Source organism: Corvus moneduloides, chromosome 8 (assembly GCF_009650955.1).
Source record: "Corvus moneduloides isolate bCorMon1 chromosome 8, bCorMon1.pri, whole genome shotgun sequence".
Taxonomy (NCBI): domain Eukaryota; kingdom Metazoa; phylum Chordata; class Aves; order Passeriformes; family Corvidae; genus Corvus; species Corvus moneduloides.
The window spans coordinates 19,064,826-19,089,176 of NC_045483.1; the positions used below are offsets into that span (position 1 = coordinate 19,064,826).

The following is a 24,351-nucleotide window of genomic DNA, read 5'->3' on the forward strand; positions in this document are numbered from 1 at the left end:
CTGGGCATGGGGAAAGGGATCTAGCAGAAAGTGAGGCTTTGAGGAGTCCTGCTGTTTCTCCACTGCTTTCTTTAGGATGCTGCTCTTATTGACCTGAGGATCCAGGGTGTTTTTAATCCTACCTAATGCTGAATTTCTTAAAGCTCATAAAATATTTCAGGGACTTGAACCAGCAAGAGAGTGCATAAGAAATATGCAGGAGGAAATATGTCCAGGAGGAAATGTATGGTGATTAGTACTATTGCCTTCTCTACTGAATGCATCAATAAGCAGATCCCAATGATCACTGTATAAAAGCAGCTCTGAGATCAGTGCAGAAGATGGCAATATCAGACAAGGTGCTTGAGTGATACTTCCTGGGCTTTTCCAAAAGCTCCAGTAAACCATTCCAAAAGACACACCCTGTACAGATGTGTACACATGTGCTGTATCTGCTACATCTACAAATTCACCACCCTAGGCACAAAAAAAATCTCATCCTGCTTTTTCCACCCTGATTGCTCATCATGTCAAAGCTAGTGCTGACTGGCCTCCCTTACTTGGTTAAAGTGCTGCTTGCCTTGGGGAAGTCGACTTTTGCAAGACTTGCAGATTATGTAGAGGAAATCTGACTCTGTCAAGTTTTGTTAATCATTTAGTCCATTATCTGAATTCATAGTAGCACTAAATCCTTAATTGGTTAAAGATAAGAAAAGGTTCAAGCAAATCTAAGAGTAAAGGAAATCAGTATTTAACTAGTGCACTACACTGAGATATCATGAGCTTCATTCTGACAGAAATCATGAATAGTTGAACTACAGGATCAGCAGAATTACACACAGGTATTATCTAGTAAAGCAAGTAATCAGCCACGGAGGTAATAGATAAAGTGCCTAGTGCATCTAAACCACCACAGCAGTTCTTCAGGAGTTAAAAAGATGACATCATAAATATGCTCAGATTTTGATCGCTCCTACTCGCTGCTGTTAGTGATGTGTTCGGGAGCCTGCAAAGGCAAAAGAAAGCTCCCATGTCCTCTCCAGCCCAGCAGGTCGGGGAGAGACGCCAGTCGTGACTGCCCCTATAGTATTCTCAAGCCTTTAAGACAAAGCCTGGGACTTCAGACGAAGAAGTGCACCATGCTAAACTGGGGCCACAACACACAATCCCCAGTACAGTTTTCTCCCACACTCAACCCGAGCTCCTGGGCAGGACTCCTTCAAGTACAGTTTGTCTTGCTATTTGTGAGTCAGGAATGGGCACTCCATCGTTCTGCTTCCCTTCTGAGGGCCTCAGTGCCTGCAGGAGGCTAACAGGATTAGTGTGTTTTATCTGTCCAAACTCAGCTCTGCAGAGGTCAGTTCCCTTGCTAGACTGAATGTTGACATACACATTGTTACATAGGCATTTCACCTCCTTCCTCAGGAACAAAGTCCAGGCTGCCCTATGAGACATTCCTAAAAACTGTTTAACTTTTATCCACTCCCAAGGCCTGAGCTGCTGCCACTAGGATTTGTTGTGGCAGCCCTGAACACATTCAGACTTTTTTTTTGCAGTAGGTGCTGTACACCCAGAATCGCAAAGTGTTCGTCCCCCCAAGGGACCCTACACAAAAGCAAGAGTGTGAGATACTATTATAGCAAACAGCTTGCATTCTGGAGGAGAGATAAGAAACTAGCTCTATCTCATCCATAACTCTTCCCTTCTTTTGTGCCTTCCTAGAGGCTCACCAGTGCTATGTCATCTTGACAGAGAACTACCATGCCATGAAACAGGGCAGAGCATCGCAGTAGGTGAAAGAAAAAGTGCAAAGGCTCAGAAATCTCAGAAGTCCCCTGCACTGATGCAGTCTGCAGGAAAATCACATTTATCAACAAGTAAACTGAGGAAGAAAAGCAGGGAATCACCAGGTAGCAAGTGTTAGCAAAGATAACCCAAACCAGAAAGCCAGACTAAATGTTTGCATTTTTGTCTTGAAGATGAAGGCAGTAACAAAGAGGAGAACAAAGAGAAGGAAGCACTTGGTTGCACAACTCACGCAGTAATGCCACAGGAAAAAGCAGAACACTCCTAAGCTACTTATGCCAGACTTCTTTCTACTCACCTTCCATCTGGCCTCACTGGTTATGTTCCACTGTGTCCCAACTCATCTATATATTTGGCCATCTTTTTCAGGGAAGCCACTGCCTGGTGTTTGTCTTGGCCAGGGCATCTGCAGGTGTGTGTGCGCACGTATATGAAGTTTTTCTCTCTGAGCTCACCCTTTGCTGCTATTTCTGATGCTTTTTGCAGAAGGGGACCGCAAAGGTAGTCACAAGCAGTGGAAATGATCACTTGGGATGGGTTCCCAGTACCTTCTTATGCTGCGGTGCCTTCCAGCACCTAGAGGTGAGTGTACCATCAGAGTAACGATTGGTATCTTCTGGGGATGGCAGTGTCCAGGAAACAGCACCATCCAGAGCTGTTTGGGACATCCTGTGGTGCAGAGCCCTGTTACTGCCATGCACACGGGCTCTTGCCTGTGTAACTTGTATGGCACGCCTCAGCAAAGCTGACTGACTTCAGGCTGGAGACCCATCACTGCACAGCCATTGTTTTGTCAACTGAACTTCTCCACTCCTTCGGCACTCTTCCGCCAGGACTGGGCTTTCTCTCACCCCACCCCGCGGGGCCGACACCCTTCTGTCACCTGCCTGAGTGCCTGGCATGTGTGCAGCATGGCTGGCTGGCAATGAGCTATGCCCGGCATTTACCACCTCTGAAAATGGGCCGTGAGCAGGGCTGCTTCGTTCCTCAAGCGCTGAATTGTGCCATGTCTCTCCAAAACCCGGCACGTTCACGTTACCATATCCCTTAACCTCTGAGCCCAGGACGGGGGCTGGACCTCGCACTCACTGAAATTCCTCCTACTTTTACTGCTCTCACACTCCCAGAGCTCCTTGCTTTCATGTTTGGAGACCTGGAATTAGGGTTTCTATGACCAGCAAAAGGATGGCACATCCATCATCTGGGCTTGTAATCAGCTAGATCATCAGGTGCTGCTGGCTACTCCCCTCCCTTTTTCACTAGTTGCTGATAAACTCTGAATACTGATAGTTGTTCCCTGATGTTACTCTTTTCTTTATAAATGCCTCCTGCTAGGGCGTGCTCGTAAAAGAAACGGGCAGGGCAGCCTCCAGCTAACAACCTTCTGTGCTAAGGACTGACCAGTTAGCAGCAGCCCGAGGCTATTAGTAGCACTCATTAAGAACTTTTCACAAGACTTTAAAAAATGAGCAAAACCTGTGCAAACCCTTTTCACAGGTTGTAGGGAGAATTATAACCTGCCCAGATGGATAAAGCTTGCAACAAATACACAAGTATGAGAGTCTAGTGTCATAAATTACCTGTTGGAAACCATGGATTCTGCTTCTGTCTTTTCTCTGCCACCACGAAGGGAATTTTTCTGTATCTCAGTTTCTCTCAGTAAAACAAATGAGAGATTTGTTTCTGGTCCCCTTCTAAAATGGAAGAGGAAGGGGCTGTAGGTGCAAAGGGTTGTGAGTAGTGCTGACTGACATCTATTGGTAAACCAAAACAGGCTGATAAGGTACCTAGAAGCTTGGCTGTATTTGTGGGGTGTCTGGGGATTTGTGTTCCTTTTAAACATGAAAAGTTAGGCTTGCTCATTGTTAAGACAATGGCATCATGTTCTTGAAGAGACACAGCAAAGAGACGCTATCAGGAGCTTTCCATACTTGTAGCCACGGCTGGTTGGTGCTGCTTATTGCCAGATGCCTGAGCCTCCTCTCAGACATCATTGCCATGGCCTTCCCTGCACACAGCCATGAATCTCTCTGTGCCTCACTTGGACTTTGAAATCATGGCTAGGACACCGCTTCCTTCCCCCTTGGCTCTGAGTCAAGAGCACAGACAGCACCTGCCAGAGTGGGCCTCAGACCACATCCACTGCGACTGCCAACATAAATAACAGTGATAACTGGTGATATCTCTTCAAAGCACTTTATGCTTTTCCAAACCTCTTCCCAAAGATTTTAACCACTTCAAGGCACAGCTGGCACAGTGCAGTTTGGAAGGCTCTGCAGATTGAAACAAAACACAACTATGCACCTTTTTTTGAGGAAGAAAATACTTTATTTTCCCCATCAGACATATATCATCTAAGTAATATCAGTAATATAAGTAATATAAGTAATATCTGCTCCTGATGGGAGGCCTGACAACACATATCTGAAAAGAGAAGCTGTATGAATTTACCATTTGGCGTATTTGTTATTTCTCAACCAGCTTGAAAACACAATTGACAATTACACAAAAGCAAATGCTGGGGACAAGTAATTTCCTTGCCCTCCTCTAGGACACATCATATGCATGACAACATGCACAAAGAACAGACAAGGCACAGTGGCATGAAGATGTACAAGAAAGAGAGAAGAGATTAATGCAGGTGCAGGCACATGCCAGTAACAGAACTTGTTTTACACTGAGAAGCACTAGCACTGCTAAAATTCCTGCACAGGGGGAAGTGGTCTTTCTGCCAGGAAGGGGAAAGAAGCTGACCTGGGAGACCACTATAGCCTGCAGGTCTTGTCTGATCCCAGCCAGAGCTAGTTTAGGGCTCCTCAACATGGCAGGCTGACTGCTGTCCCCCAAGTCCAAGGGAGAGAAAGCTGCCAGGCTGTTCTTGCCAGAGAGAAAGGAAGAGACCTGGCAAGCTAGGCTAGAGTCTCCTGCATTTACCAGAGACAGGCAGAGTGAGAGGCAGACATCTCTCCCAGCAATGGCCCTGTGGAAGCTCTCATGCTCTCCCTTTGCAGGGGAAAATTGGTTTCCCAAGTTTCAGGTGTGAACAAACACTGCACATGAATATCACCATTTTGTTCCTCCTACTGCCCTAAAGAGCAGACTCAGTGCCTGGGAGCTGGTTGCCTAAGGCTGTTGGTCACTGTCCCATGGATCTGAGTTCAGCTGTCACACCTCTGCACTTCATCTGCCTTCCCTGACAGTTATGGGAGTCCCTGTGCAGAAAGGAGCAGGGGAGTGGAGGTTATCTTCTGGTGTGTGGTGACAGGCAGGGCTCTTACACTGTGCTGCTGTGGCTGCAGCATCCCTCCCTCAGTGGGAGGTAATCTGTGGGGCTGGTCCTGGGGTTTGGCACAGCTCGGAAGGGGAACAGAAACACTGGGCAATGCAAAAAGGGAGGCACTGAGTCGCCTTCTCTTTTGAACACAACATCTAAACAACACTCTCCCTTGTGAGAAATCTGAGGCTTTGTAAAGCCAAGCTTTACAGATAATAAGTTTTACCTTCATTTTCTTGGCAGAATCTGATTTCAGGATCCTGTTCCCCTCATGGTAGTTATTGCTAGGTTAAGGAGCTCAGCCTCAGCCAGCAACATATCTTACACTGACTACTGGCACAGGTTCAACCACCTGAAGCAGACAGTTACTGCTTGGATCTCTCCCAAAGTACCGGACTTAGTTCCTCACAGATCAGCATCCCAAGCATTTGATAGCTGTGCTGTAATGCAGACTCAGAACCTCATCCAGTAATTTGGGTCCATGGAAAAGGCGGACACTCTATCAGAGACCTCAAAAGAACAGCAATTTTTTTTTTTACTTTGCAATTATACCTTGGTACCCGTAGTCTGCTCTTGAGCCAGGATCTAAAACAAGGTCTTACAAATTAATTTGTAAGAACCTTCCTCTGTGCCTTTCAACACACAGAAGACCTGATGAGTTAACTACAAAGGGCTGTGTGCACTCTTTGAGCCCCATTATACAGCACATAGCTCCTCTGTTCAATTACGATTTAGCATATGAATTTTCTGTTTAATTAAAATTTGGAGAAAAAGAAGCCTATTTCAGGAAGTTCTCCTGACATAGGCTGTTTTCTTCTGAATAAGAGAATAGCTTCAATGCAGAGAGGAGGAGGAAGTAAGTAACACCATTGTTCTATTTTCAGCTAATAAAGCTAAAGGTAAGAAGTTTTGCTCACTTCTGAATTCAGTGGAACTGGGAGTCAAGAACCGTGGCAACATCTCACAGGTAAGTCTTGTCCCCAACAGCAGGAGCAGCTGATGATGGGAAGTGAGTCATGAGACCCTGCAGTTCCTGCCTCCACAGCTCCTGTCTGAAATCTAAGCTCCCTGTGTGTGGGGCAACAAGCTCCTTCTCACAGCCCCCGCTGGGCCCTCGTAGTTGAAGACCCTCTGCTTCAATTTAGTAAGACTATCTTGTGGTGGTGACAGCCCTGAAACTTGGGCCATCTGAGGACAGGGCTCATCCTGAGGTCCTTCAGACATTGCCAGAGAGGCTTTCCCCAGAATGCAGTGACACATCCATCTTAAAAAAGGTGACAATACAAGATGCCCCTGCACAAGGTCCCCACTAAACCTATCACTGCACAGCACACTAAACAGTGTAGCACTAATGAGAGCTGTTAGCAGTGGTCTGGTACAGCTCACATTTCTATTGGCTTTAAGCCTACAGAGCCTATTTGAGGCTAACTATTGCGGAATACCAGTGATTAAGGTATTTGAAATATATTTATAGTGGCCCTGTAATAGCAGCAATAGTCTGCCCCAATTACAAGGAAAGAGAAACCTCAGCAAACAGAAAAATGCTTGGAAGTGTTTTGCATGTGGTTGAAAAACTGATCTTCAGCTCATTTTCACAATATTCTTTAATGCAAATGATGTCAGCACCCACAACTGAAAATTTGTTTCCTTGACAAAAAGAAGCAGCATCAAACTTTGTATATGGTGCTAGCTTGCAATGTGCAAGAACCTTGAGATGCAATTTAAGGAGTGTGAAAGTAAATGACAAAGATTTCTTAGTGTCAACGGCTGTGTTAGAAATCATGTAACCAGAAGTTTGCTCCCTAACACTCAGACCTAGGACTCCACCAGTACCAACTGCTTTTCATTTTAGAATATTTCAGGCCTTCTCCCAGTTACACTGGCAGTCAACTCTCATTGTGGTTATCCAGAGTTACGTGCTAGTAACCTCTTTCCTCAACACCTGAGTCTCAGGTACAGAGAGGGTTACCAAGGTAATCTGGGAACAAACTACAACAGAATAAAACTGGCTGTAACCAGGTAGAAACAACTACATTTCTTCTTCCTGTTTCACACTGGTGATTATACTCTGCTTTCTTTACATGACAGCCACATCTTTTTCCCGAAGACCATTGTGTGTTTGGAACAGGTTGCAATATGCCATTCTGGACTCAAATGTTCAGAGTTTTGGGGTCCCTACTTTTTGGGGAAGGCTAGATAAAAGATGTTGTGCCAGCCTGTTCAGAGGCAGAAATCTAATACATCACCTAGCTCTAAATTTCATCTCTTCCCAAGATATAGGGGCAGGGGAGAAGGTGAAGGGGGGCAGAGGTTCTAGCTCTGTGGCATGATACATCATTACACTGGAGAAGAGCATCCCTGATTTTTCATACTAAGAGTTCCTGGCAATAGTGGTGTCTGTGTCCAGCTGCCTGGATTATCCTAACAGTGGGGTAACAGCTGACAGTGACTTGGTACACCATGGCAGCCAGACTGGGAGCACTGGGCTGTTGAGCACTGCTGTAGGGGTGCGCATCAGACTGTGGCTAGAGGTTCTTGGGCACCTGAGACCCCAGCACACTTGACTTGGGCAAGATGTGATAGACCTCCTTTTGGGAAGAGTTGCCACTCAAGTTGTTTATCTGTATGTGTTCCATCCCCCAAATTTCTGCTTCTTCTTTCCCCATCTGGTCTAGGCTCTGGGGGTGCAGCTCTTCCTGTCTGGCTTCTTCCTCCTGTGAACAAGAAGAAAGCGTGACCTGCAATGTCAGCAAGCTACCAAGAAGTCTAGCAACAGTCCAGGAGAGAGGCAAGGTGTGCATGACACTAAAATATCTTCCCACATTGTTTCAGAAATTAGAACAAGCCTGCCTGTCTATTAGAGATCCAATACACTGTTTGCTGCAATACACTGATGAATGCACTTTCAAGCTTTAGAAAAACAAGGAGAGATTCATCCCTTTTCATCCTTTTGAGCACATTCACAGAAATGCTGTGGCAAAGCAAATCTGCAAGCAAACACTTGCATAAGATTTTGGGCATGTTCACATGAGAAGGAGGGCCTCCCAAAACACTCTTTCAGATGGGAAGGGATCACAAGACTACTCTGCAAAAGGGATGGCTTTTTTCTGAATCTGCAAGGTCACTTTGTGCTGTTTGGCTCTTCTCATTATTGAAGCCACAAAAACCTGAAGTAGTGACATGGCTCCCACATGCCTTGATGCCTTTGACTTTAAAGGTGAAGAGCCAAAATACACTGGCTGACTCAATGCGGGCAGTCTTTGGCAAAAGTCAGAATTCTGCAGGGAGATGCTATAAGCACACAGCTGACAACCTTCCACCCTATGTGTGATAAATAATCCACAGGCAAGATGTTAAGATCACAGTCCATGACAGCCATGAGCTGCTCTTGCTGGAGAGGACAGTTTGATCATTTTAATGTCTGAGGATGAACAGTTACAAAGCAACTGAAGACAGGCAAATTTTATCCACTGCCACAGGAGTAGGGCTGGCCTCCAAGGAGCCAGAAGGTGTGTTTAAAGGTACCATGGTTAACTGAGGGGACACGAAAGCAAGAGGTTTTGTGTCATTTTGCTTAAACAGAAAAGACTTATCATACAGAATGCTGACCCTGCCCCTGCCCAGGCCTTTTCGTCTTATGTCAATGAGGATTGGAAAAGCAAAGATGATACCAGGCCCTTTCACCCAGCAGGGCTGGTCACCTGATCTGAAGCTGGTTCAAATGCGTGGTGGAGAGCTACCAACCTTGCTAACATCACCCAATGGTTTGCCCAACAGATCCTTCCTCTTCAGCTCTTTTCTTTCTGGCACATCAAGCTTGTTCACCACAGCATCAATCTTGGAGCCAATGCTGTTTATAGACTGTTCCAGCTGCAGCACACGATGCAGGAGGCTGAGGGAAACATGGAGAGCATTTGTAAGCTTTTTCTTGTGATGATTAGTAGGATTTGCAGCAGACATGTCCCAGAGACCTGAAATAGAAGTGAAAGCTCCTCATCAGATAACTGATTCACACCCACTGATGAGATAACTACCTGCTACACTGTGTTTTTGTCTGTAATCAGTGGTTCTGCTTAGGATGGGTCCCAGCCCAGACACGGTATAATACCACTATTAAATACTGCACCTGTCTCTCCTCTGATATGGCCCTATGTGGTTTGCTCAGTGTTTCTCAATAGTAGAATCAGGATATCCTGATTCTCTGTGCTGTATTTATCCCATGCTTCTCCTATGGAAGAATTAGCCAAGTATTATTCTTGGACCTGGAGGATAAAGGCCAACTAGGCTACAAATCAAGGATATTTATTGCTACAGGACCTTTTGTAAAGGTATCAGCTTTCCCTGGCCCAGTTATCTGACCTGAAACATGACAGCATATTGCCTGTGGCCACATGACAGGTGCAGAGGTTATTCAAGAGGCAGAAAGCAAAATTTCTTAATTCAATCTTTTACAGGAACAAGCAAACTACATAACTAGAACTGTACTGGTTACCTGCTTATTTACACACATGCAAGATAAAAGGGACAAGATCTTACTGAAACTGCTCAGCACCACTGTAAAGAGTCACATCAGGGAAGGAAACAGCAGGAAATTGGACCCCTCTTTTGCAGGGGGGTTAAACTACTGACAGCACAAACATACACTTGGAACTCTTCTTTGGAGACCCAGATGGCCTTATTGGTGTGGTTATTCCTTGCTTCCATGTAGGTCAGATTCTCATCCAGGTTGTTGTCACCATAGGATTTCCCCAAAACTTCAATCTCTGTATTCAGAGCAACCTGGAGAACAAAGAAACTCCTGCAAATATGGATACTGACTCTGTGGTCAGCTTTACTGTGAATAACACAGAGCTTCACAGGCAGTGATATACTCAGCTGTTTCCAGGTAGAGTTGGAACTATATTTTACTTGCCTGCTTAGTTTATACCATAAACCCAAAGATTCCTGAGGCCACTTTGGAGTGATCTCTACCAAACAGAAGATTTTTTTCCTTGCCCTTTTTTTTTACCCTTTTTGCCTCTAGGTCACGCTTCATCTGCTGTTGCTCCTCTTCGTCAAGGATGTGATTGCCATCTTTGTCAAATCTGGAGAAAGCTGCTGTGATCTCATGGTCTGCATGGCCCAGTCTGCAAAAGAATAGAAAGAGAAAGCTCAAAGCATAGAATTACACTGTTAAGCTCTAACAGAGTGGGAATTTTGAAATCAGTGTGTTGTTTCCTCTTGCCAGTGGCAAACCTAGACATCCCAAATGGGCAAGAAATAGTTAAACAAACCTATTTAGGACAGGAGATTAAACATTTGAGGAAAGATAATTTTTTTTTTTTTTGAGTCTTAAATTGCCCAGATCTGAGCTAACTGCTCTCCTTGTCTTGAAAAGCAGAAAATTTAAATTACCTGCATTACTAAGAGAAAGGACTAAGTGGGCATCCCTCAAACTGACTCACTCCTTCAAGCTGTTCTTGAATTCTTCAAAGTCTAGTTGTTTCGTTCTGTTCTGCAGGGCTTTCTGCACATCGGAAATCCGCTCCTTCTTCAGTTTCAGCCTCGTGAGTGTCCGGTTGTAGCTCTGTTACCAAAGATACACACAGAACCATGCACAAAGAACCGTGAAGAGTAGAGCAGAGCAGGCAATGCAATACAGGTGAGCATATGCTGAGTAATACCAGCGGTTTTTAAGCTTTCCACAAGCAAAAAATAAAACACTGCTGTATGAACCTCATCTCTAAACTAGGTTCATGCCTTCAGAGTGACACCAACACCCTAACCCTCTGATTTTCTTGTCCCAATTCTTCCTTTATCTGATTTCCCAGCATATCCACTGTTTAAGATAATGTCTCAAATACTATTCTTTCCAGAATATTGGTCCCACAGCAGAATTGTGACCTTCCAGGAGCTTTTCTGGAATTTGCCCATGGGAGAGTCAGATTTGTGCCACTGTAACAGGCTCAGCTTAGCAAAGTAAGGCTTGCCATGTTATTGATCAAAGTACTTCTACTTCTATGAAGGACTTTGTCTAGAGACCATCCTGGGAAGAAAAGTCTCTCAGAAACACTACATCAAGTAACAGGATTCCTCCAAGACCTGCTTGCTCATCTTCTCATTGCCAAAGGGTCTGGAAGCTTGATTTATCCCAGAAAGGAACTGTGACGCTTGGACATGCAAAGAAGGGGGGTCTGGAGTTGTTTCTCTCTAGTAAATTCCACTTAGGTCAGGGACTTCCAAAATATGCTTCATGATTTAGCTAGAAAGCAGCATGGCATTCACTATTCATTACCTGCTTCAAGATGTCAGAGAGCTGCAGCTCATCCTTCTGGCTCGAAAGCTCCTCCTTGACTTCTGAGTAGGTGTCATTGATGATGGCTAGAAACATGTTCTAGAAAAAGGTGAAGAAGTGAGATGAATATGCATGAGACATCTTGCCTGCTCCAACAGCAGAAGCAGCAAGAAACAGGCACAGATGTGCAGGACTTGGTTAAACCAGGAGCTGCTTCCCCATGGGGTATCTCTTGGGCAAATTAAAGAGGGTGAAGAGAAGGCCTGCTTCAACCACACCGTGCTTTCTTAAGTTTTTGCAGTTAAAGCAGTGGCTGGAAGTACATTTGTTCCCACATCAAATATTACCTTTGGTAGCTTCTCTTGCAAAGGCTTAGGTTACATTTGGACTCCTGACACTGGGTGTTTAACTTGGTTATTATGAGCATCCATTGCCTATGAGCATCCATTGCCTAGGAAGCCAGTCAGTTTCAGTCTTCACCTTAACAGATGTTGGCCCTTAATCACCCTAATAATCAAATCCCCAGTCGTAGTAACACACTCTTTGCCTACTGTGGGCTATTTGCACTGCAACCAGAAACTCCTTTTCTAAGCATTTGCACTGCACGTAACCCAGGGATTGTCAGGAGGGGTCTCTCAAGCACTGCTCTCAATACAGGGACAAGGAGGACTTGGTTGCTTACCAGGAGCACAAAGAAAACAAAGAACACATAGGTGACAAAGTAAATAGGCCCAAGGACCCTGTTGGCATTGTCAATGGAGTTGTAGTCAAAATCACCAAGAATGATCCGAAACTGGGTGAAACTGGGAGAAAGAAAGAGCACAGGGTCACACAAAGGCACATGCACTTATCCTACACCTTCAGACAGTCCTGAGGTGAACCTGAACCTGCCTGCAGCCCAGATGGGCACAGGCACAAACCAGAGCTGATCTGATTAGAGCTAGAGGAAAATAAAACATGGTTTCCACACAAATTCAGGTCGTCCAAAGTGTGCTTTGGTATAAACAGGAATCAAAACCAAAACAACCTGAATTTCCCTTATTAAAGGCATTTGACTTAACAGAGGCATCTCTTGCTGAGAGTTTGTGAGACTCTGGAGGGATGTTAGAACTGGACAGTGCTCTTCAACTTGCAGTTCATAGCCCCTATAATGAAGGAAGTTTAAGTCTATTGATCCTAAGCTTCTTTGTCTCCGTTTTCTCTTGCAGACCCCTCAAAGGCAGGACCTGGATGCCCAGAGGTCTGTGAAACACAAGCTGAAAACCACTGCTGTAACAGATACCTCCATTAACATCACACATTGCTTGAGCAGGCCCATAGACTGCAGGATTGTCTGAGATGGGACTTCCCCAACACTCCCTTCTGTGTGTGTGCGCTCATCCTCCATCTCAGATATATTGGTCATTATCTGTGGGACTTCTCTGGAAACAGATATCCTTACCAATATCCACCATATCTTTTGTCCTCACTGATAAACACCAGACAAATAGAAATCTGCCTGTAGCCCTCATTTTTCTCGTTGTATTCTTTTGTCCATGAAGATGTCACAACCAGAAGGCTGTGAGCAACTTATTAACCATCGTGGCTTTATTACGATGAGATACAACATGTGTCTGATTGACATTGAGATTTGCAACTGGCGGGAAGAGTGGAAAGCAGTTAAAATTATTTCGATAAAATTATGGAAACATGGTACTAACTTACACACTTACATGCATTTAACAAAGGTACTGAAGTTTTCCACTTGTGTCCCAAAAAGAAGGTAACCCAGCTGGGCATAGGCAAAGAAGACAATGAAGAACATAATGGCAAAGCCCAGGATGTCCTTAGCACAACGTGCCAGTGTGGAGGAGAGCTGGGTCATTGTTTTGTTAAAGCTAATGTACTTGAATATCTGCAGGATGGAAGAATGGGGACAAAGTTAGGCCAAAACATAAGCTAGGTCAGTCTTTTTCATGTATGCACATGCTTACTAAGACAAGAAGCTCGCTATAGGACCAAAGTACTGAGAAGAAAGTTGGCTAGGGAATGGTGGCTTATTCTTCAGGATATTTGTCCCAGGTGTGCCACCATCCTCCTCTGGGTTTGTAAACGTATGACTGTTCCCTCTGTCAAAGGAAAATATAAACAGGGACTACTAGAAGGACAAATGTCCTAAGGCTAATGAGGAGCCCCTTGCTGGCTTTCCACCACACCAAGATGCTTTAGTTGAAATGCAAAGTCCATATCATCAGATGAGTCATTTCCAGCTGTTGAGTGACCATCATGAAAAAAACATGGTTTGCAAGATTATCCTCAAGAATACCAAAATAGTACAGGGTGGACTAAGTTACGTGGTACTCAGGATTTTCTAAAACCGCTTTTACGCCACAGTGTCTGAGCTCATATTCCTGACTGTTATCTCCAAATAACTGACCTCAGAATGCAGGGTGAAAAGTTGCCCAGATTTACTGCAAAACAGAGCATATGACTTTGAAGAAAATCCTCTCTTGTATAGCTGTTACACTCATTTACTCAGAGGGATAGAAGAGACAACCCTCAAGCTCTCCAGAAGAAGAGGCCTGATTGGACACCTGGCACCTCCCACACCCCCTACAATACCTTGATCCAGGCAAAGAATAAGTTGACTGCATTCATGTTGTTGTACTGTGTCTGCCAGAATGCCAGGAACTCAAAGTCTGCATAGGTGTTGGGGTGTTTCAGCAGCTCTCCCAGCAGCCTGTTCACCTCAGTGGTGCGAAAGATGTGAAACCCAATAGCGACAATGGAGAGCTGCAAAGAGGAAGAGGAATAGTCCACAGTGACCACTGTTTCCATGCTTTCCATGGAAATTAAAATGTCACAGAACTCATCGGAATCCCACTTCAGAGCTGCAGTCTAGTGGTGGGCTGTGGAAATACAGTCTTGATGCGCTGAATGATGCCCTCACTTCACAGTCTCTGTGGCATCTCTAAGAAAGAATTTTCTCCTAGCAGTTCTTCCAGACACAAGAGCGTGTGTCCATGTACTCTGCAGTTCATTTTAGTATTAGAGCAAAACATGTGCCAGCTCTTGTCTTAGCTAGACTAATTTTCACATTCCTTCATTTATTTTGGCTCTTATATCTCTGCCATTGCTCCCCCAAAAAAGCGTGCAAGGATCCTCACCAGAATGACAACCACATCCAGGATGTTCCAGATGCTGGTGAAGTACTGAAGCTTGTGGATACGGAGCTCCAAAGCCTCTTCCACCACATAGTAGAAGATAAAGACACAGAATACAATTTCACAGGCAACAATGAAGAAGTCCCATGCGCTGACATATCGTATAAGCTTCACTGTGCGGATCTGCCAGGAGGGAATGGCACCACCAGTGGCTGGAAACTCAACCACTAACCTTGAAGGGGACAAGGAAACAATTACAAACTAGGGGATGGAGGCTCAGAGATAATTTTGAGAGGCATCACACTTGAACATGACCTATCCACTAGACCATGAGTGTGAGAGTTGTGTGTGTGTTTATGCAGCCATATCTCTGCTGCTTCACTGCCTCTGATAGGAAAGGGTGAAAGGTGACGAGAAGTGTGACCGGCTATTTCAGGAAGAGCAAGACTAATCCATACAATTTCTACTGACATCACTCAGACCCACCCCACTGGTGGACCATAATAAAATATTTGCATTTTAAGAAGCAATGGCATTGAGGAAGATGCAAGAGGCTGAAGAATTTTCATCGTGACTCAGCTTACCTCAGAACACAGAACAGATTGATATTTGCATTATACACAGAGAAATCAATGAAGACGACTCGTGTTCCCCGATCCAGCCACAGTTTCTCCTTCAAGACTTGCAGGGCTTCAGCACTCTCTTCTCTGGTCATCTTGAGGTCTATGTAGTATCCTCCCCCACTGTAACTGGTTAGTTTTCCCCAGTGAGATGAACCACCTAGCTCCTCCTCAGAATGGTACCTCCACCTGCAACAGACAAGCCGCAAGCAAAGGCTTCACTGGCCCAGGCTTGGATATGGCCTTGTACCCAGGAGAAATTAGACTATATCTTCAACGGGCAGAGCAGTTTTAAATTAAAGAATTGGCACTTAATTCCTATTCCAGATCTGACCCCACACAATTTCTCCACTAGTGTTAGTTTTATGGTTTAGTGCTTCCCAGCAGTGACACAACATGATTTGCAATACTATGGAGGGAAAATTCGGAGGTTTGTTGGCTATATTGGTCTTGTTTTCATGGAGGTTACTCTCAGGATCCACTCTATTGCCTTCTACCATATCACACACAACCATCTGCTTAGAATGCTCTTGTGCTCATATTTCCTAATGAATAACAGCTTCTCGTTCATGGATCAAGACTCATGCAGTGAGCAGAGTTATTAAACTGCAGCTACCTCACATTATTATAGAGAAGTAGGTTGTCAAGATGAAAGGGATGCACTCCCTTTTCTCTGGCTCCTGAAATCCCAGAGGAAAGCAAATAGTAACTTGCCAGCTGAATGCCAGCTTGCCATTTGGTGGATCTGGTCCCAAAAATCTTTATTTATCCTCACTCTCTTAAAAATAGGCAACAACTTCTTCCTAATTTTCCACTGGATTTTTCCACGGCTTTCCCAACATGAAAACTCATTCTGTTGTGCCACTCATTCTGTTGTGCTTCTTCACAAAGAGATACTTGATCCACTCAAATTGATAGACAAAAAGGATTTGCTGCCTCTGACTGCAAGGGGAATTCTAGCCTTATGTGAGACGCTCATCCCCGGCATCCTGCAGGTCAGCAGTTCTTACTTGAACTAGAAGAGACTAATTTGGATTAGATGCACTTACGCTGTTCCGTTGATGAGCCCAAAGGAGACCCTTTCTTCTTTTTCTTCGGAGTATACATCATAGCAGCCAGAGATTTCCTCCTTGAAGTCATCATGGACCACACAGGAGTTGTTCTTCACCTTCAATTGTCTCATGCGTGGGACACCCAGCAGCAAGTTCTCGTAATAGATGTATGACTGGGTGCTGTGCACTGCCAGGGACTCGTTGTTGTACCACTTTGTCCAGTAAAGATTATCCAGCAGGGGACCTTGTGCATACTGCAAAGGAGGGAGAGGAGAACAACTTCTTCATAGCTCATGCATCAGAGGAATTTTCTTAGTCTGGGATTGAGGTAGTAAGACCTGACCCACCCTCCTCTGCTCCCCAGGATGGAAAGCAGTAGAAATTTGTGTTGGATGTGTGTTAAAGAGAAGAAAGACCAGGGCTGGTGGTAGAGGAGGAATGCTGGGCAGCAGGGTCATTGTTAGTTTCTCATAGGCCTGTAATGTGTTTGCAGCACCTTCTATGGCTAATGAAGAGACAAGAGCCCTACAAGTCTCTTTGTCTCTTCTACTTCAGTCACCACAAGTTTCAAGGAATTGCCTTGGCACCAGTTGTGAATGATGAAAAGTGCATGTGCCAGTATCCTGGAAACAGTGGGGGAGAAACAATAGTGCCATTGTTTGCTCGAGTGTTTTAATATGACAGAAAAAAGACAAATCTAATTAACAAATAATTTCTGGCTGTCAGAGATAAGTGGTTGCAATAACTCAATGGCCTTCATTGTGGCCCTCATTATTCCTTCACTCATTCTTTGACAGAAATATGTTAGACCCCAGATGTTTTTCCCCTTCTTTATTCTCTTTGATAAAAGTCACTGCAAATTTTAATCCTGTTTCTTTCTAAAGAATCTATAGATTAGACAAGCCAAGGCATGAATTACAGACAGGTTAATTTTGATGTTCTCAAAATGCCATGACGGACATAGGCTATTATTAAGACACCAGCTTGAAGACATTGAACTGTAGGATTCAAAGCCACTTGTACCACAAGGAAACCTGAAGTAAATTCCTTGGTTTCTCTCAGCCAGTACTTCTTATCTCATATCACCAAAATTATTTTGTTGTGTCCTGCCTGTTTTACTGGGAAGTGGACTCTTGTCTGGGCACACATAACACTTAGCCTAGCAAGTATTCTGGACACAATGCTCAGGGATAAATTATACTTTTATTCAGAGACTATTTTGCATGCAAATGTTACTGTATCTATTGCTAGTAGCTGGCAGAAGCCTGTGGCAGCAAAATGTCTTGCTGAAATCACTAGATAGTACTTCAGAGGGAACTGAATATCCCAGTCTAGCTGAGTTTCAGGGTTCCCCATGGCAGGCCAGATTTGTACTCACCACCCAGAAGTCAGCCATGCTGCCGATGGACTGGAAGGAGACACGGCCGTCTGTAGAGGTCTGCAGGAAGAGCTCAGACATCACTTTGGTGTAGTAATAGGCATTGGAACTTGTCATTCCATATGTCACTAAGAGAACAAGAGGAGGGTCCTTCCTTATACCTGAATATTTGAGCCTGATATAAATGTATTTATATATTCACTTTCTGTCTACCTTATATTTTCACAAGTAAGCTGAACAAGGCACAGGAGAAGAAATCTTAGGGCTTTCTGCTTTCTTAGGGATTCATAAACTTATCTGCTCTGTGTTCCAGAGTTTAAACGGTCAGACTGACCTATATATGTAAGAGTTAAGTAGTGAGAGAAGACCACTGGAGGATACAACTGAACATCCTGGGTAACAGTTTTTGTTCTCAGACAAAATTTCTGACAGAAATTTTATTTCTCAGAACAAAGTCCCTGATCCATATTTTGAATTTCTGAAGTGAAGTCATGAAGACACAAAGACCACCCTATTTTCCTGAGTGAAAAGCTCCAGGTAAGTTTTCGTCAATCAAGAAACCCCAAGAGGTGCAAACGAGCTTCCACAAACATGTTGTTTCAACTCTCCAGTGCTGCTTCCTTCAGGAAAACATCCATCATGGTGATCACTGAGAATATGTCCTTACTCTTGAAAGGACATCAGGAAAATAAAGCACGTGACATTCAAGACACAACCCCTCACACCTCCTGGATGAGTCAGTGTGCGATAACATGTACGTCTGTGTGCGTCTTGGTTCTTTCACGACTGAAGCACTGTCTCCCTGGGCCAGCATGATAGTAACTTAGGGTGGTATTGTCTGTCCATCTCTCCTGCCATAGGGTCCGTGAAATATAACCCTCTTCACTGTCCCATGCCACAGGTGCTCATTTGTGATAACAAATGAACCTTTGTGAAACCAAACAGCCATTGTCCTACCTACACAAAGTCCATATTAGCATTAGCATTCAGTACAGGGACACATTTCATTCACCCAAGAATAACAGGGTGAGCTGCCATCTGCTTTATCACCTCAGCCACCCATCCAGTCTCAGAAGGGAAAATCTCCCTGGACTGTGTCTTTGAGACCAGGAAGTTTCTAGAGCTGCTCTCCGGGTCTTGAACATTTGCTGTGAAACTGCAGATTCTCCCAGGACTGTGGAGTCAATGGCTAGAACTGATAATGTGAATCAGAAAATACTGCTTAAGTCTAACCAACAGCAGCTAGCATTCAGTAATTTTACTTCTGTGTGCAGTGCCACAGCCCGTGGCGTAAATCAAATCTCTTCTGATGGGAGAGAGTTTTTAAAGTCCTTGCCAGGAGTTAGTTCCAGAGACAAACGGAGACTTCCAGCCTTCACTGCTGCTAGATAATTGTTTATTAAGTCTTATCAGAGAAACAGAATCACTAGCATGACCCAGACACAGCACAGAGCAGAGAATGCAGGAGAAAGCCTAATTATCAAGATCTACACAGCCTTTTAAAGATAATTTAACCAATGGTTACTAAAAACATATTATTTTCACTTTCTTACCAATTATTCAGTAATGCAGCCAGGAACTGTGGAATTTTTTGTCCAATCATCCCAAATTACTTTTACTGCAGAATATGTAGTAGTAGAAGAAGAAGAAGGAGGTTTGGAGAACAACAACAATCCTCCATTTTGATGTTTTTTGCTATTATCTATTTACTACAAGAGAAGCCCAAAACCTCTAAATTTTTCACTCTGTGACAATCTTACATAGTAGTCCATCACCTAATTTACACCACTGTATTTTCTAGTTCTTGTCTGATAGTTGGCAATTTTTTCCATGGACGAATGTCAAAACAGTGCTGTTCAGGGGTTAAAAATCCTTCAAAACAGGCAGAGAAATATTCTCAGCACTCTGTGTTCCTACAGTGCAGCAGCTATTCTGTAGGTTAATGACAACTTCTTGTTGCTGTGAGCGCTCATACAATAAACGTAACACTTACAGCAGAGCAAGGAAGACTACTAATAAAATCTTACATTATTCCCCTCACGTTGCATACAGAAATGATGCCTATGAAATATGAGAGCTACTTACATAGACAGATGTCCACCAAGAACATAACATAGACCAGCAGCTCTCGCAGGGTGGTCTTCATGTAAAGCTCCCTGTTTTCAGCTGTGTTCTCAGTCAGCGTAGTGCCCCACAGACCTGTTGGGTATAAAGAAGGGACTAGAGAGTTTTCATGGCCATTCTCAGGGGCCGCACGAGGAGCTGTAGTCCTGTTCCAAAAGAATGCTGTTGAGAGTTGAAGTTTTGTGGCTTTTCAAGGCCAAGCCACTTTTTGTTTCAAAATTTGACCTATAAAAATATGCTAAATACCCCTAAGAAGAACCATTCCAGCCTGAATAAAAGTTTTGTGGCTAACCAACACTGAAATATACAGGCTTTTTATTTTGCTAAATCACTCTTTAGTTTTCTGTTTGTGTTCATTACAGCCTGATCTCTTCCTGACTGTTTTTCAGCTTATTCTTTGCAGAAATTCAGTCTTTGTCACAAATGCTCTTGAAACCATAATATTTCATCTCAGTCACCCATGGGCCAACAGCTGACCTTCTGAGAGGTCTTCCATAGCAGAACTGCATCTGGTGTTAGTTTTACAACAGTTAGTTTTAGGAACTATTACTCCTTTTAGTGTATATTGAACCATTAGGCCCCAAATATTTGTCCTTTGATTACCTAAAAACTCTTTCAATTTTCTTGTTGGTCATAAGACTCAATCAAATAACCCAACTCAATATTTTCAGCATAACATTTAGAGCCAAATTATCTTCAGGACATCTAACAATGGAGCTTAGCTGAATCCAATACACCAATTGCACCAGCTAAAGATCCTATTTCTTCACACAACTCATTAAATGTCACCAGGGTTGTCAATAAGAGAGAAACACCTCTTTTAAAAGGAGCCTTGATATTTTGGGTTTGATGAACCACCTGATACCATTAGTGTATCTGTTTGTTCTTTTTGTAATGGCTTTCTGTTGTGATTTCTGGAAGGCTCCTGAAGTTGAAAGGCATAAGAACTTTCAATTGAAAGCCTAGTGATGAAAGCCATGTCAATAATAGCCATAGTCTTGCTGCTTTCTGCAGCTCCTAGAGAGCTCAGCCCTGATTCCTATCCCCAGTAGGATGCAACAACCATCTTCCTGCAAACCAGGATCAAAGCTGATCAAAGGCCCCACATTTGAAGTCATCTCTGGCGGATGGCAAACTTCTTTTTTCTCTGGAGTAAGCAAAAGTGTTCTAGCATTTATCCTGTCATTTTAATAGCTCTTTGACATCTCAAGAGATTAGAGAGCTTTTTGCACCATCAACTACCATAGTGACTGTTGCAGCATCTGCCGTCACTTCGGGGTAGATAAACCAGTAGCCTGTTCTGGACCAGCAACAGAAATGACAGCCTGGAGATGATCTGGATTAACTCCTGTGGAAGGGAAAGTATCATGTGATCTACAGGAATCTTCACAATGGAGAAAAACAAGGGAAAACAATTTGCCCATCTCTTCAGGTCACTTTTAAATGACCACCTTCATCCTCAGAGATGACTACATCACAAGCTTTTAACAAGTTCGTTTTGGTTTTTTTCCATGAGCAGGGAACCCTTATTATCCATATGTTTGGAGCAAAGGTACAGACCTTCTTTACTTTGAGAACAGAAGTGTACTCAGGAACACCTAAGTTCAACAACACTCAAATATCCTTGAGAACTTGGTTCAAAGACTTGCCCAAAATGGTATCTGGAGGATCATGAGGCTGCTCCAGTCCTTTCACATTGTGTCCAGTAGTTGTAATCCTGTATCAGATGATGTTTATTTTCAGGTATGTCTTTAGGAAACATGCCAGGGAAATCTATCACCTGATACATGAAGCATGTCCCCATCTGTGTCTCCTTTGACATCACCTACCCCCTTAGGGATGCAGCTGTTTTGGACATGGTATTTGGAGTAGAAGGACTCAAAGCTAGAAGACATCCAGTCTTCCTTACCTTGAATGACCATCCAGCACTCACACATCCGAGCAAAGAAAAAATAACAGAATCTAGAAAATAGGCTATGAATGCAATTCATTTATAAGTCTCACCTTCCTGATAGCAACAAGTGACTGATAAGAATTACTGGCAACACCTACATTATCTTCTGAGTGTGCTTTTAAGCCAGATTTGTGATGCAGGTGAGTGACTAGCTCACAATCACTCTCACAGAGCTGGAGATCCTCTTCCAAAGGCAGCGGGAAGCTGGGTGTCCCTCATCAACCACCATGCGCCCAGGTACCCAGCAAAGTCTGTGCATAGGCTGGCCATGAAACACCTGAGGTGGCAGGACGCAGGCAGGAACCAGGACACAGAGTTGCTTGGACACTGCTTAGAGAGGAATAGTCCTGAGCAGTGGCACTAGGAGCAGCAGCTACTCATTTCTAACCCAGCACAATAGCTGATGAGGACAAAAGCTTAATAATCCATTTATTACCAGTAGCTATGAACATGTAATCGCAGGAAATGGTTTTTAAGCAAAAAAACCAACCTCTCAAACTGTCATTGTCTAACTGACTTACATGTAGTACTTCTATTTTCCATGTGAGACACCAAGGTGATTAAATGGAAAGGGAAGGGGGAAAGCCAGCAATGGAGAAGCAATGAAAAACAATGGGCACCTAGTAAAGATGCAAAGGAAGGAAGCAAGTTCTTCAAGGAAGATGTCCCCACTTCTGTGAGGCTCAAAGAGACCTTTGGTCTGTCTGCACTGGCCTTTGGATTCCCAGCTTTGGTATTTCCTACAGCCCTATGTACCACCCTTAGTGGCAGGACACACTGGTGCAACAGTCAGAAGAAGAAAATGCTGTGGTGTCCTGACAGTTATCATCATTTGCATACTCCAAATTCAACTCTGGCAACTCACAAATGGAAATTTGATGTTAAAGTACGGATATGTTTTTCCATTTTAAGCCTCAAACAATGCATAGAAGAAAGCATTTCAGAATAAACCAGGTATATGATTGCCTAGGAGTAATCTGTAATTAGCTACCAAACCCACTCAGCACTGTTCCTTGGCCAGGAGAAATCTCTAAACCTCTGCTCTGAATTCCATGTGAATTAGTAGTGTTAGACTGTAATGGCTATGATAAAAGTATTGTTCATAGAGGGGCTGTGCAATTCAGGACCAAGCTATATTGTTATTCACTCCCTCGTACTGTTAGAGGGTGCAGCTCTGAGAAAGGTTCTTGCCTTCCAAGTGAGGAAAAAAAGACACAGTGGCAAGAAGATGTTGTTTTGGTTTGTTGTTTTTTTTTTTTTCTTTATCTTCCCTGTTTTTAAAATATTAGGATTTTATGCCTTCTGTAAGAACCTGTTCAAATAATGCCCTTACCCAGGATTGTATCCTGACAGGAGACTTATCTTGCCTCCAGGGTTTTGTTTGCCTCTGAATAAACCTATATAATATTTCATTCCCCTTTGTCTTTGGAAAACAGCATCTCTTTCTTTCAGCTATCTTCAAGCAAAGCATTATTTGATACATTGCTGTGATCCCTTACATTTCAGTCCTGACAGTGCTAGATTTTCTCTTGTAGATATGTCTATCAGTTCTTATGCTACTGTAGCACAGGGGCCAGTACCACTCTATCTAGAAAATGCACACAAAGACAGAATAGCCTGCTCCAAGCTCTGCCAACAGATTCACTGCATGACCTTGAGCACACCACTGAGTCTCTTGCCTTGTAGTAAAGGTGACAGGACAGACCATGAAGCTATAGCAAGGCACACAGAACGAGGAGGCTCCTTTCAGGTCAGCCAAAGATGATCTCTGAAGTAATGCTACTGCATGTTGAACATGTCCCTGGGCTACACAGACACTCTGAGGCTTCTACCTTCTGCATCCCTTCTCTTCCTCCCCTCCTTCCCACACCATTGCTGTGAGGGCTAATAAGTCCCTTCTAATGAGATATCAGAGACTTACCTCGGATGCCTCTGAAGATGTAGAAGCAGCACTTGAGGAAAGGACTTGTCTTTCCATTCACAGCTTTGCTCTGTTCTTCCTGGCAGGGCAGTGGATCCCCAACCTCTTCAAAATTCTCATAGGGATTCTCCAGGATAGACTTGGGGTTGTAGATAGTTTGAATTTTCAAGGAGGTAGAGGGAGAGCCATTGTAAACAGGATTGTCCCAAGCTTTCTTCCCCACTGTCTCCAGTTCATGCACCTCTGATACTTTAAAGTGGCTCTCAGCTCTGTTGTTTAGGTGAGACAAATTCATGACTGCTCACTGCTGACAGAAGTACCTTTTAACTGGAATTGTGAAGATTGCCTGCCCGGGCTGGAATTAAAACTTAGCAGAGAGATGATCAATGCCCAACAGCTTGTCTGCTTCAGCAGCCAGAAGAGGGCACACCAGCAGCTCCCCACAGAGAGCAAGCATCCTCTGTTTCTTTTATATCAGCTCAGCTGGTGATACCGATCAGAGGGGTGGCACTACCCGTTGTTAGGAACCACCGTCAGCCCTATTATCCCAGTAGCCCTGGGAACACCGACAAGTCCAGGAGTCCTCCTCTGCTTCTTAGCGGCAATAACAGACCTAGACGCCGTCGTGAGAAGAGGAGGCTGCCAGGAGCCGGCCCCTGCGGATGGGGAGCGGCTGGACCGCTCAGGCTGCTGCAGCCTGGGTCAGTTCCAGGGGGTTCCTGTGCGAGTGCCGTGGGGAGAGGGGCCGGATGGCAGCCTCTGTTCGGGGCCGGAGCACTCCCAGTTTCGGTGAAGGGCCAAAGAGCAGAAGCTCCCGTGAGCGCCC

The 24,351-nt window shown here is 44.1% G+C and overlaps 1 protein-coding gene across 1 annotated transcript; it reads right to left on the minus strand.

Annotated features, from left to right (window-relative positions):
- Window positions 1-6,645: 6,645 nt before the first annotated feature.
- Window positions 6,646-23,947, minus strand: PKD2L1 (polycystin 2 like 1, transient receptor potential cation channel). The gene is made up of 15 exons (XM_032116406.1): window positions 23,526-23,947; window positions 19,612-19,725; window positions 17,527-17,654; window positions 16,146-16,402; window positions 15,061-15,285; window positions 14,480-14,708; window positions 13,935-14,105; window positions 13,046-13,227; window positions 12,016-12,136; window positions 11,334-11,432; window positions 10,504-10,625; window positions 10,068-10,185; window positions 9,702-9,838; window positions 8,804-8,951; window positions 6,646-7,773 (listed from the first exon to the last, which is right to left on the minus strand). Exons 1-15 carry the CDS (start codon window positions 23,818-23,820, stop codon window positions 7,585-7,587), a joined length of 2,535 nt encoding a protein of 844 aa, XP_031972297.1. The 5' UTR covers window positions 23,821-23,947; the 3' UTR covers window positions 6,646-7,584.
- Window positions 23,948-24,351: the final 404 nt, after the last annotated feature.

What these genes read in the sequence shown, in the direction of transcription:
- PKD2L1 (XM_032116406.1), bottom strand. Translation starts at nt 23,820, where the DNA reads ATGAATTTGTCTCACCTAAACAACAGAGCTGAGAGCCACTTTAAAGTA. An exon ending in TGGATGTGGTTGTCATTCTG is followed by an intron (nt 14,106 to 14,479) that starts GTGAGGATCCTT and finishes TCCTCTTTGCAG; the next exon opens with CTCTCCATTGTCGCTATTGG. An exon ending in TTGTTTTCTTTGTGCTCCTG is followed by an intron (nt 11,433 to 12,015) that starts GTAAGCAACCAA and finishes ACCTTTTTCTAG; the next exon opens with AACATGTTTCTAGCCATCAT.